The 13,105-nt window shown below is 34.5% G+C and overlaps 1 protein-coding gene across 8 annotated transcripts in view; it reads right to left on the bottom strand.

Moving 5' to 3' along the window:
• Positions 1-13,105, bottom strand: part of PRKACB (protein kinase cAMP-activated catalytic subunit beta) — a 170,662-nt gene that overhangs the window by 16,371 nt on the left and 141,186 nt on the right. For all 8 annotated transcript variants that reach the window (XM_033225410.1, XM_033225407.1, XM_033225408.1 and 5 more), the window contains one exon: positions 2,424-2,588. In XM_033225410.1, the coding sequence (XP_033081301.1) occupies positions 2,424-2,588 (165 nt within the window). The remainder of the gene's footprint in view (positions 1-2,423; positions 2,589-13,105) is intronic.

The following is a 13,105-nucleotide window of genomic DNA, read 5'->3' as shown; positions in this document are numbered from 1 at the left end:
TTTTTGCTGCATTTTAAAATTCTTTAATTGTTTTGTTTTTGTAATCTTTATTTATTTATTTGAGACAGGGTCTTGTTCTGTTGCCCAGGCTGGAGTACAGTGGCATAATCACAGCTCACTGTAGCCCCAATCTCCCAGGCTCAAGCAATCCTCCTGCCTCAGTCTCCCAAGTAGCTGGGACTACAGGGATGAGCCATCACACCCAGCTACTTTTTGTATTTTTTGTGGAGATGGGGTTTTGCCATGTTGCCCAGGCTGGTCTCAAACTCTTGAGTGAGACTCAAGCAACCCACCCACCTTGGCCTCCCAAAGTGTTAGGATTTCAGGTGTGAGCCAGGGCACCCAGCTTGTTACTGTAATTGTTTGTAAAATATGTAACTTAGAAAAACTGTGCTTTTAATACTTAATTAGAGCATTAATTTTTTTTTCTCCTTAAGGAAACTCAATCATGCACAGCATTATTAAAGATGACATTATTAGAAGTTTTGGTTTTATGAAAAAAAGAAGAAAAAAATTAAATAATTCAAAATGAAAACACTTTATTCATGCAAATTATCTTTAATTATTTAAGAAGAAAAATGAGAGACAAAGGTAATTCAGTGCAGCAAAATCTTTTCTTAAATGTCTCAAATTATTACAATAGTGAAATGATAACTACTATCAATTAATATATTACTGTTACCACAACTGTTATACTGGCAACTTGTGTAGCAAAACAAAACAAAACAAAACAAAAAACAATACTACTTTCTTTTAAATATGCTACTGTTTAGCTGGGGTTTGTTCTCTATTTTATTATGGTGGTATAATAATGTCAGCGATTAACTTGATCTATACTTATATTCAAGTCTTCAAGTTGCCTGAATTTCTAACACTAAGAATCCCTTTAGCAAGCAAAGAATCAAACAAAAGACCAAACAAAACAAATCTCAAAAAACTCAGGTGCAAAGTTATCCTGAATTTCCACATTTCTCAAAGTATAGTACCTCTATATTTATTTATATGACCATCTGACTAATCTCCCTGTCCCCTGGAAGGATTAAGCTTCATATGGGCAGGAATAAAGGTTGGTTTTACTCATCATTGTATTCTCAGCACCTTGCAGAATACCTAACACACAAGCAGGGACCTGATAACTATTTGGAAAAAATCTTATGTGAATAAATAATTGTTAAAAGGAAAAAAGTAGTAACTTTGGATAATTTGTTTTGACCTTCCAAAAAAGCATGAATTAAAACCTCTATTTGTATGAATTATATTCAAATTAGCTTTCAAATGGATAAAAGAAAGCTGCATCCCTAAAGGGAGACCAATGCTCATTTAAGTCAGTGAGCAAACATTTAGTGAGCATATACCAAGCATAAAGCTCTTTCCAGATGATAGCAATATGAAAAAAAAGTAAGATATGATACCTGTTCTCAATGAAATGTTTTAAAACAACAGTGACCATGTAAGATATTAATAAAGAATACCCATCAGAGAAAAATATCAGAGGTGATATTTAAGCTAAATCTTAAAAGATAAATAAGAGTATGGCAGATGCACAAATGGGAAAAGTCATTCTGAGTAAATGAAAAAAAAATTTACACAGGCACAAGTGTAAAAAAGCATGGTCTGTTTGGGAAACACTAGATAAAAAAATGTGTAATCCTGATAAATGCCACAGGGAGGTCAAAATGAAGACTAAAAAGGGATGAAACTAGCAATTAAATGTTGTTATGTATCTGGCACATGCCAATTCTGGATGGGCAACTACATTTATTATATATCTTCCTAATGTGGCTTCACATCAGTTTTGAAAACCCTTAGGACATTGTCTAATATATAATTTCCACAGTTTTGTGAAGTGTAACAGGCATAGATAGGAAAAATTTAACAAAGGAAACATTTCAGGTTGATGGTCAAAATAGCATATATGCTTTCTTTTAAAGCTAGGTAGGGCCAGGCGTGGTGGCTTATGCCTGTAATTCCAGCTCGTTGGGAGGCCGAGGCAGGCAGATCACTTGAGGTCAGGAGTTCAAGACCAGCCTGGCCAACATAGTGAAACCCTGTCTCTACTAAAAATACAAAAAAATTAGCCAGGTGTGATGGCATGCACCCGTAGTCCCAGCTACTCGAGAGGCTGAAGCAGGAGAATCACTTGAACCCAGGAGGCGGAGGTTGCAGTGAGCCGAGATTGTGCCACTGCACTCCAGCGTGGACTACAGAGTGAGATTCCACCTCAAAAAAAAAAAAAAAAAAAAAAAAATTCTAGAGGGAAACTCATTTTTAAGTTATGGGCTGTAAAGTACTTTAGATCCTGCACAAGATTAATTCAAAAGGTAAAAAAATTAAAACTATGTGTTAAGTTGAAAATATCTCCACCACATATAATTTAAACACCAACTTTAAAAAAGCTTTTAAATTAAAAAAGAAAATCTCACCTTCCTCTGGTAAATAGCAATCCAATCTGTCGTGGCAAACCACTTGTGAGTTTTTATATCACTGACACCATTCTTTAGATTTCCATATCTCTTGGTCAAATCCACCTGCAGCAGGTTCCGTAGAAGGTCCTTGAGATCTGAACTGAAGTGGGATGGGAATCGGACCTACACAAACACACCATTTGGTAAAACACACATTCTAAGACACATGATATTTCTGTTTTGATTTCATAAAGTCTTTTTTTTAAGGCAACAAGGCATTATATAAACAAAAATATGGAGCGATGACCTTCACATACTTTTAACTGCACATTACAGTCCCCACAGTGGTCATAAAGGAGAGAATTACTTGGGTGAATGAACTAAACCTAAACCTGTTCTCTTAGGGCCTTGCTTTGGTCATGATGTCTTTAAGAACATGGAGTAGTCTCCAGAAAAATGTGCATACCTACAGAACTTTTGCAAAATATCAGAAGGTTCACCTATCTTTAAGAGCAATCTCTTTGGATTGTACATTACAAATCTGTGTCTCAAAGATATACAAATTTAACTTTGTAATATAAATAGAAGAACCAGCATATGAAGGAAATCAGTATGTACATTTTGAAAAGAGATCTATCAAAAAGGAAGTCTAAAAATGGTTGTAAAAACCCACACTGCCTTTCACAGCATAGGAAAAATTTTTCATTTATCAGAGGTTGGCTTTTAAAAATAATTCTCCTATTATGCAACAGTTTAAAAATGATTTAGACTGGTTTAAAAGCATTTTTCTACCTACTAACTTGTGAAGACTTTACAATTACTAGACTGACCTCTAGCCTTAAAAACAACTGGAAACCCCCAAATAAGTGAAGATTTTTGGCAATCAATAAGGTTAAAGTAACATTTATAGGAAACCTAAGTCTATTTTTCATTTTGTTTTGTTTAAACACATTCTTCTCTTCTATACCAACCTAACTTCTGGTTCTTACTGTTTCATTGATATGGGTACTAAAAAAATTTAAATGGGTACTACCAAAGGATGAGAGAATAGCTGCATCTATGCCTCCTTATTCTTTTTTGTCATCACTACCACCTCCCCACTATCCTTTCCAACTTGTGTTCAATCTCTTCCACCACCCTTTTCCCTGTCATACACACATATGTATGCACACATGTATGTGTATACATATCTGGATTATTACAGCCTCAGCTACAAATTGATCATAGCATCTTTGTAGAAAACACTTTAAAGGGTTAAGACACCCATTCCTGAACTCTCTGCATTCTTTATTTTGTTTCTCTACAAGTGCTACCACTACAAGTGCTACCACTTCATAATTTACATAGTGCATCATTACATTACCTCAGTTGCTCTTTATAATACATTTACTTATTCAACTATTCTGTAGTATTTGTGCATATTTCTGTCTCCCCCAGGCTCTGAGCTTCTGAGGGAAGGTACTATGCCATTTTTATTCTCAGTATTTATTAGACTATTTCAAATACTGTAGTTCATCCATTTTACAATTATTTATTGAGTACCTACTATACACCAGGCACTATTCTAGGTGCTGGATATATAGCAGTGAGCAAAACCAGGCAAGTCTCTGATTTCATGGAACTTACATTCTAGTTGGATAGGACAAATTCAGTGAACACGGTATTAACTCCATTTTAAAGATGGAGAAACTAAGATTCAGCAGTGTTACTGGGTATAGCTTCCCCAGTCATCAGGCCATAAAGCGGCACAATTGGGACTAGAAATCTAGTCATGATTTGTATCTTCATGAATTTTGCTCTTTATTACACTGTCTTCAAATATATACATTCCTTAATTTATATTCTGACTTTCTAAAAGCTCAACATACTTGACAAACATTCTCATGTTCTTAAAGTAGAAGTTAAATCATCAGCATGCAAAGATAGGTTTTATAGTAAAGTTAAATTCAAAACCATAGCTTTTGACTGCCACTTTTGTGCTATTCTATAAGTAAATTCTCTCAAAATCTGGTCCTAGGACCCATGCACATCAGAATAAACTGGGAGACAAAAGGATAAAAATGTGGATTCCTGTGGCTTGCCTCAGATGATGGGGGCATTGGTCCTGAAAATCTGAGCTTTTATCACCATGGGATTCATATGTACATAAAAGCTTGAAAAGCACTATTCTCAACTCTGTTCACTACTTTATGCAGAGGTTTTATTTTCTATGCTAGTAAAAGATCATAGCATTATAAATGTAAATAATAACAATACAGTAAATTGAAATCATTATCATACCAGAGGAAAACTAACATTATATCAAGCAACCCAAGACTATTTAAAGGGTTAATAGTTAATAAATGACCAGGATTTGGGCTCAACTCATACAAATTAGCAACTCAAAATCTCATTTTTTGCAAGGCCCTTTATTATCCTAGATTATGAGCAGTTTTATGTTCTAAAACAGTAAGGTATGTGAACTTCTACCTTCTCTAGTTTTATTCTTGACACAATGGTTTACTAGAAGCTAGGCATTACGCTAAACACTTTGTGTACTGGCTTATAAAATCCAAAACATAGGTATGATTATTATCCAAATGTTATAGGTAGGGGTGAAGCAATTGAGACCTACAGAAATTATTTTGCCTAAGATTACAGAGCTAATAAATAGTAAAGGTGTAATTCCAAACTGGGTACACTGACTGCAGGGTATATATTTTTAATTATCTATTCTCCTTCCATGATTCAATAACTTAAAAATAGTCATTATCAGGAACCTTCTAAAAGACTGAAATTTTCATCTTAAAAATATTTTGCCGCACATTTCCTCATTTACCTAGATGAAGTAAGAACTAGAGAATAAGGGGTATTCAAAAGGCACACTGTCTACTTTAAAAATAACACGACATTTTTCCAGTGGGTATGTTAGCTCAGATTTTTCCAGTGATAAATCTAAACTTTATTTAGATTCCAAAGAAATAATTTATTTGAAGTACATCTATATTTGTTTAGGATTAAATTTGTGTGAACTGTTCAATGGTAATGTACCGTTTGAACATAATGAAAGGGTTCATTATGTTCAAACGGCAGACAGTAATATACTACATATAAATTATCTTTGGAATTCAGGTAATATGCAATGGAATGCATGAAAAATAAAAGCATCTAAATAATGTAGTTCTTTATTTTGGAATGCAAATAAAGTGATGGTCTTGACTCTGCGTGTGTGTGTGTGTGTGTGTCTTTAATCTTCAGAACAGTGATTCTCAAATGGGGAGTGATGGGAGGTCATGACCGCAGATATCAGAATGATTTGGAAACCTTTTCAAATTATAGACATATCCTCCTCACCTCCATATCACACCCTCTTCTCCAGAGATTCTCTGGAGAAGAAGAAGGTGGCCCACACTCTCATAGTAGTCCATGTTAATAATGGGAATCTGGGCCGGGCGCGGTGGCTCAAGCCTGTAATCCCAGCACTTTGGGAGGCCGAGACGGGAGGATCACGAGGTCAGGAAATCGAGACCATCCTGGCTAATACGGTGAAACCCCGTCTCTACTAAAAATATAAAAACTAGCCGGGCGAGGTGGCGGGCGCCTGTAGTCCCAGCTACTTGGGAGGCTGAGGCAGGAGAATGGCGGAAACCCAGGAGGCGGAGCTTGCAGTGAGCTGAGATCTGGCCACTGCACTCCAGTCCGGGCGACAGAGCGAGACTCCGCCTCAAAAAAAAAAAAAAAAAAAAAAGGGAATCTGTCACATATTTAAAGTATTTTGGGGGAGAAATAATGAAAGTCATTGTGAAAGTATTTTTTCCCATGATTATTCTGAAATTTAACCTGAAATGTAATTTCCTTGTTGACTGAACTTTCCAAAGAGCCATGTTGATTTATCAAACTGGAATTAGTGAAGAACAGAAAATAACTTCAACAAAATTGTTTTAAATGCACAACTTTTATTTGTAATACATCAACCTCGAGACACTAAAGATTTCTATGATGGGAAGAGTGACTATCTAATTTTTCCTTTAAAACTATATCAAAAGGGTATTACTTTTATCATTATTATCAATTATAACTACTATAGAAAGTGAAATCAGAATCTTCTAATATTGGAGCTAGAGGGTGCTTAGTTTAAGTCTAAACTCTCATTTTAAAGATAAGGAATCTGAGCTCCAGTGAGACTACCAACTCAGTTAGTGGAATTATTGGGAAAATAACTTAATCTTCCTGTCATATACCTATGAGCTTTTTGCCAGTCCAAGGTAGGGCAAATAATGTGAAAGTAAATGTAAAGAGCCAGATGTTGAAAAGAGAAAGACAGTCTAAAATCATTTAGCCATTAGGTCTGAGAGATAAGGTTATGGGAAACTGGCATCATTTAACATGGAAGAAGTGTTTGTATAACATAAAATAGGTGTTTGTGATATGTATACCTCCCAAGGTGTTTTCTTCAATATTTTTTCTTCAATATTATTTATTGTTTAGGAATATTTTCCAACCATTAGAGACTATATTACTTCTGATTTTTCTAATTAAATTTTCTGGAGAATAAATCTAATTCCCCAGTGAGGTACAGACACACAAAACAAGCTCTCAACACATGGTGTTTATCAAAATCACTTGTGATACTTAAAAAAAATGTTTTGAATCCACAGAAGACCTCTTGAGTCAGTAACTCTCAGGAAAGACACCAAAGATAGAGTACATTTCATGAAAGCTTCATGAAGGCAGAGACCACAACTGACTTGCTGTATCCAGCATGTAGAACTGGTCTGGCACATACTATGAGCTTCATAAATATTTAATGAATGCATGAATTGAAATCTGACAAATATTCATTGAACCTCTACTATGTGTTATGCTTGTACTAAGCAAGTACTATGTGCTTACTAATATATCTCAGGAATTTGTGCTTGGATTATGTAAGTAAACAAAATAAAATGAAGATTTCTGCCTTCATGGAGTTTACATTCTAGTGAGGAAGACAATTAAAACTTAGCAACCGAGGGATCCTTTAACAATGTTATCCTATCTTCTTCATAAAACTTTGCATTGTAAGGTATTTGACTTTTACTCTGAAGAAAATGGGGAATCCTTGCAAGGTTTTGAAAAGAATAATGGGATATGATTTAACATTTTTAAGGAACCACTCTAGTGATTCACTTAAGAGCAACAGCAGTGGATGTGGTAAGAAGTGGCTGAATTCTGTAAATTCTAAAGACAAAGTAAAAATGGTTTCCCTGTGCATTAGATATGAAGTGAGCACTCCAATGTATCTTGGCCTGACTAACCGAAAGGGTGGAGTTGCCATCAGTTTAGATGGGGAAGGCTTCGTGAAGGGAGGTGGGTGGAGTGTAGGAAAGAGGACAAAAACTTGTCAGTTTTAGATAGGTTGAATTTGAGGTATCTATTAGATATCCAAGTGAAGATTTCAAGTTAGAAACTAGATACAAGAGTATGGAATTTGGGAAACATGTATGGACTGGAAAAATGAGTTTGAGAATTGTCCTGAGCATTTAAGTCATGAGACTGGATGAAACCACCCATTGAGGAAGTGCAGAGAAAGAAGAGAAGAGGATCAAGCCAAGGAGATTGAGAGGGAATGATTAGTGATACAAAGTCACTGAAGTCAAGTGAAGGAATAACAAATGAATCACTGAACTAGATTCTTCTATTTCTTGCTTTGCCACAAACTACCTTTTGTCTCCGGGTAATTCTGAGTTTTGATTTACCTACATACAGGACTAGAGAGTTAAACGAAATAAAAGTGAACATCTTTGCCATCTAAAAATTCTACCAAGCTATTTCTTTAGTAGAAAGAATTCCTGGGTTCCAATTCCAACTCCACTACATACATGCTCTGCAATCTAGGGAAAACTCTTAACTTTCTGAGTCTCAGTTTCCTCATTTATAAAACAATGAGAGTATATCTCATCTGGCAGGTATGAAAAGAAATTATGTAACTTACATGAAACTGCCTTGTATTATGCCTAGTATTTTGCAGACATTAATTCAGCACAGTTTTCATTTTTTAAGCCTTCCCATTAGAATACTACTTTAATGATCTGAAACTGAATTTTTGAATTAAAGAAAGAACTTGGAAGACAGCCATATCTATCATTATTTTTACAGACACGCCAAGGACAGTCTGTGCTAGAAAAGTCATTGGGAAAGTGTAGGAAGTTCCTCCTTTCTTCTTGTCTCAGGCCCCACCTGTTAATTTATAGAACAAACACTTTCATCTTTTCTTAAGGTCCTAAGTTTGATAAAGTGAGGGGGAAAATGTCTTACTATAACTTTGTTATATAAAGACACCATTGTCAATATGGCTGATATCCTAAACTACCATCAAATTACATTATATAATATGTTAAACGAACTATAAAACTCACTCTGAATTGAGCAAACTCAACAGAATATTTTTTCTGCTTTCAGCACTGATTATAAAGTCTTGCACATTTGAGTTTTAGGAATAACTATTATTTTCTAAAAGTTCAAGAGGAAGTTACAACCAAAAAGTGAATCCATTCATGTTGTTCATGGTATACATACTGAGTGATTTAAAATCACTATCTGGTTTCCTGACTTTTTTTTCTTTTAGAAATAAAATAAGGCCGACTGGGTTCTATGGCTGATGCCTGTAATCCCAGTAATCTGAGAGGCCAAGACAGGTGGATCACTTGAGGTCAGGATTTCAAAACCAGTCTGGCCAACATAGTGAAACCCTGTCCCTACTAAAAACACAAAAATTAGCTGGGTGTGGTGGCACATGCCTGTAGTCCCAGCTACTCAGGAGGCTGAGGCAGGAGAATCACTTGAACACAGGAGGCAGAGGCTGCAGGGGGCCAAGACTTTGCCACTACAGTTCAGCCTGGGCAACAGAGCAAGATTCCATTTCAAAAAAGTAAAAAAATAAAAATAATAATAAGAAAAAGAAATAAAAGGAGGCCAAATCAAATTGGTTTACACTAAGCTTAATCACAGAAATTACAAAGTTGTTCTTTGAAAGAAGAGAAAAATCTTAGTGCTATTCTGCAGTTATTGGCAGGAGAAAGGATCATTTAACTAGTAACATTATCTTTTATGAATTGGGATAAAATTTATTATAGGCTTACATGACTCAAAGGAGTTTTTACACAGCCAAGAAGCAATAATCTATTAACTACTGGCTATGAGCATGTTGAGATAAATTTTAACAAATTATTTCTAAATTAGGCACAGTAAGTTCTCAAAACATCTGCAATCCCAGTAAAGAATTGATTGATCAAAAATGAACATATACATTAGACAATTTTTCAACAGGCATAATAACTTTTCATATACTAGGCATGTTATAGATATGGTGCCGAGTTCCACACTATCTCATAAGACCTGGGCATCTTTAATCAGCCTGGATTCTACATGTGAAAAGAAAGAGCTAAGACATTAAAAATATTTATAAATATTGGTATTGCATCTGTGGGCTCTCTAATCTGTTCCCTTACCTATGCAGAAACAGTGGTAGATATGAGTCTACAAGGTTGCAGAGGATTATGATCTACCCCATTCTCCCTCCCCCTGCTCTCACATAAGAAGCCAGTTTTGCGATTATTTGCTCATAGGACCAAAAGAGCTGTCACCAAAGAAGGTATTAATAAGAATTTTAATAACCACAGTGAAGTGTTTAAAACTGGCCCTGGGTTTTACAAAAAGAGTAAAACTGCTTTTGTGTTTTATGAAAATGATTTTTGAGTACTTCTAAGTCTCTTTAACTATGGCCATAGCAAAGTAGTAAATGATATTGTAATTTCCCCAAAAGCATTAACAATAGTATCTTAGAAAAAGTATAGTGGAATATCTGCCTATGTGTATGTTATTTAGGAAACAGAATGTGTGTAGAAAACAGCTAACATAGCAGGCCTGAGACTGCTACTCTCAGAAAGAACCGCTTACAAGTTTGGCCCTTGGGAGATGTATGGCAATTGGAATAGTACCAGTGCCCTTATACCAATATGAAACTTTCCCTAAAGGATTAGAGTGGCTCACTGTGCCTAGACTGTTGGTACAAACAACATAGTTTATTCTGAACATCTACTTTTGTTCTGGGAGCCTGGGATTTTGGCATGTGCTAGGCAGAGGGTGCATATGTGACCAACCCCCAATGAAAATCTTGGGCATTGAGTATTTAAATGAGTATTGCTGGTAGATAAAATTTCATGCTTGTCAGAGTTTGTTGCTGAAGGAATTATGTGCACCTCTTGTGACTGCCCTGGGAGAGGACTCTTGAAAGCTTGTGCCCGGTGTCTTCTGGACTTTTGCTATCTTCACTTTGTACCCTTTTGTTGAAATAAATCTTAGCCTCAAGTACCACTGTATGCTGAATCTTGTTGAGTCCTCCTGGTGAATCACCAAACCTGGAGATAGTCTTAGGGACCCCTGAGACAGAAAGGAATAGCAGCAATAGGGCTGATAATCAATTACTCTTCATGTAAATATTGAATTTCCCTTCAGGAAAAATTAACCGATTCTTTGATCATTCAGTATATGCTTATGTTTATGCTTCTATATTTTGCATAATGTCTCCTTATATAGTGTTACTCATTAAGCGTGGAACAATATTTATATTAGATATGTTGAAGCTAAGAATTTTTTTTTAATCACATAAGCCAAGGGCTCTAAAGTTATGGTTTCCATAGTAGCTGTTACTTGAGTACCTTACATGCAAGTATAATTTTTGACTGCAATATAAACTTTCTATATTTACATAGGTAATGCAGCCAGATAGAGGTGCTATAGAGACCATAACTGACTCTTGTCATGGAGTAAATGACAATGAGGCATGAAATTTAAAGACTACATACAGAAACTCAGCATATGTATTGCTAGGATGAGGCATAGTTAATGCAGGAATCATAAGTCTTTTCTTTCAACTATGAATTTGTAGACTCAAACCCTAACATTGCATGAATAATTTGACATTTAAATACCACCTCCTCTGTTTTTTTAAAGGCAAAATATGTGTAGGAGAGAATCTAACAAGTTGATTGATCATCTTTGTGTGCATTTAAAATTACCAGCTTGAGTTAAAATATTGTAATAGAGAAAGTATTTTACAATCTAATGTTCATATATACGTACTTCAGTGAATTTATCACTTAATTAATAAATTTAACTTTAACTTTGATAGGTCATTGATACCTACAATCTTTATAACATGACTTCAGAATGGAGGATATAATCAATATAAGACGTGGTTGCATAAAATAATATGCTTCTAAAATCAACAAAAACAATTCTGAATGAAAACCACATTCTTAAATGATATAACATTAAAACCATTAAAAGTTCAAATGCAAATATAAATATGAGGATCCACAAATATAAGACCAAATTGGATTTTTAATAATTTGCAAAATTTAAAAAACTAGTTAGTTTCCAATTTGGCTTTTAGCTACTAACCAGAGAGACAATAATATTTTTGCAATGGGAATAGAGACACATTCTAGTTTGAATCTGAGTGTTGAAACAGATCATTTGTTGGGAAATGGTTAATACAATCTAACTTCACATAATACAGCACCTTTTAATGGCAAAAATTCCGCTTTCATGACTTCTACTTTAGATGAGTAAAGGGAGTAAGAGATAGGGATAATTTTATGTCCCATATGGGGAAAGATAATCTGGTACTTTTAGCTAAAAAACAGAAGTACACCAAATATCCTGTCACATTTCTAAATAAATGATGGGGAAAACAGAATATTGTGATATAATACAGTTTTATGTTGTTATTCTTATAAGGTGCCTACGATTTAGACTGTTATGATTTTAGAATATATGCTGATTATTAGATACAAAATTTTAAAGTTTGATATAAAATGAATATATATTCATGAACAGCTGAATATAAATTTTAACTAATAGAGAATGATTGGCAAATTGAGGCCAATGCATAAAGATGAAGATACATTAATTTTAACTAAAGCAGCTTTTCTTAATAAATGTAAATTTAGTTATGACAGTATCCTTGTTAGAAAACTGCATTTCTTACATGAAGTTAAGCATAAATAAAAGCAATATACTAAAGATTCAAGAACTTTATAATTACTGTCAGTTAAATTATTTGAAACAATTATTATATTTACATTCTTAGTTTTTGTATTAGTAAAATATTCTTCTTCCATTTGTGATTTTAATGTATTTTGGTTCTCTCATCATTCTTCATATGACCTTTAGTCCTCTTGAGAGTCTACACTTCTCAAATTCTTCAAAAATAAATCACTGCCTTGTCTGTTAATTTTCCTCAAAGTTTTGTTTTGTTCATATCAAAAGTTCTGCTGGGGGAAAACAATTACAAAGATAAGAAATCTGAAGCCAGAGATCTACAAATGTAACAAGAACAGCAGTGATATTAATACTTGTTTAAATAAGTACTACATTCTGCTTTTCTGTATTGCCTTTATCAGTGCACAGTGTTCAACATCTAGCCTGGTTTATTTATCTGTAAGAGGTATTTATTTTTTTACCTTTGACATAGTTGGGGTATAAATTCTTTAGTCAGTCACCTAATTTGTGAATACTGATAATACATAAAACTTTCTACATAAAACGTGGCAAAATACAAGGGAAAATCTTGTGATCCAGGCAGACTGCATATGTACTCTGAGATAGGGAACAATACTGTGCTGAAATGTATATTCTAGGTGATTGGATAGACTAATTCTATTGGCAAGTGTCTTGTT

Source organism: Trachypithecus francoisi, unplaced genomic scaffold (genome assembly GCF_009764315.1).
Source record: "Trachypithecus francoisi isolate TF-2019V2 unplaced genomic scaffold, Tfra_2.0 Lachesis_group12, whole genome shotgun sequence".
Taxonomy (NCBI): Eukaryota; Metazoa; Chordata; class Mammalia; order Primates; family Cercopithecidae; genus Trachypithecus; species Trachypithecus francoisi.
Note: the sequence above shows the minus strand (reverse complement) of the source record. Positions and strands in the feature narration are given on the sequence as shown.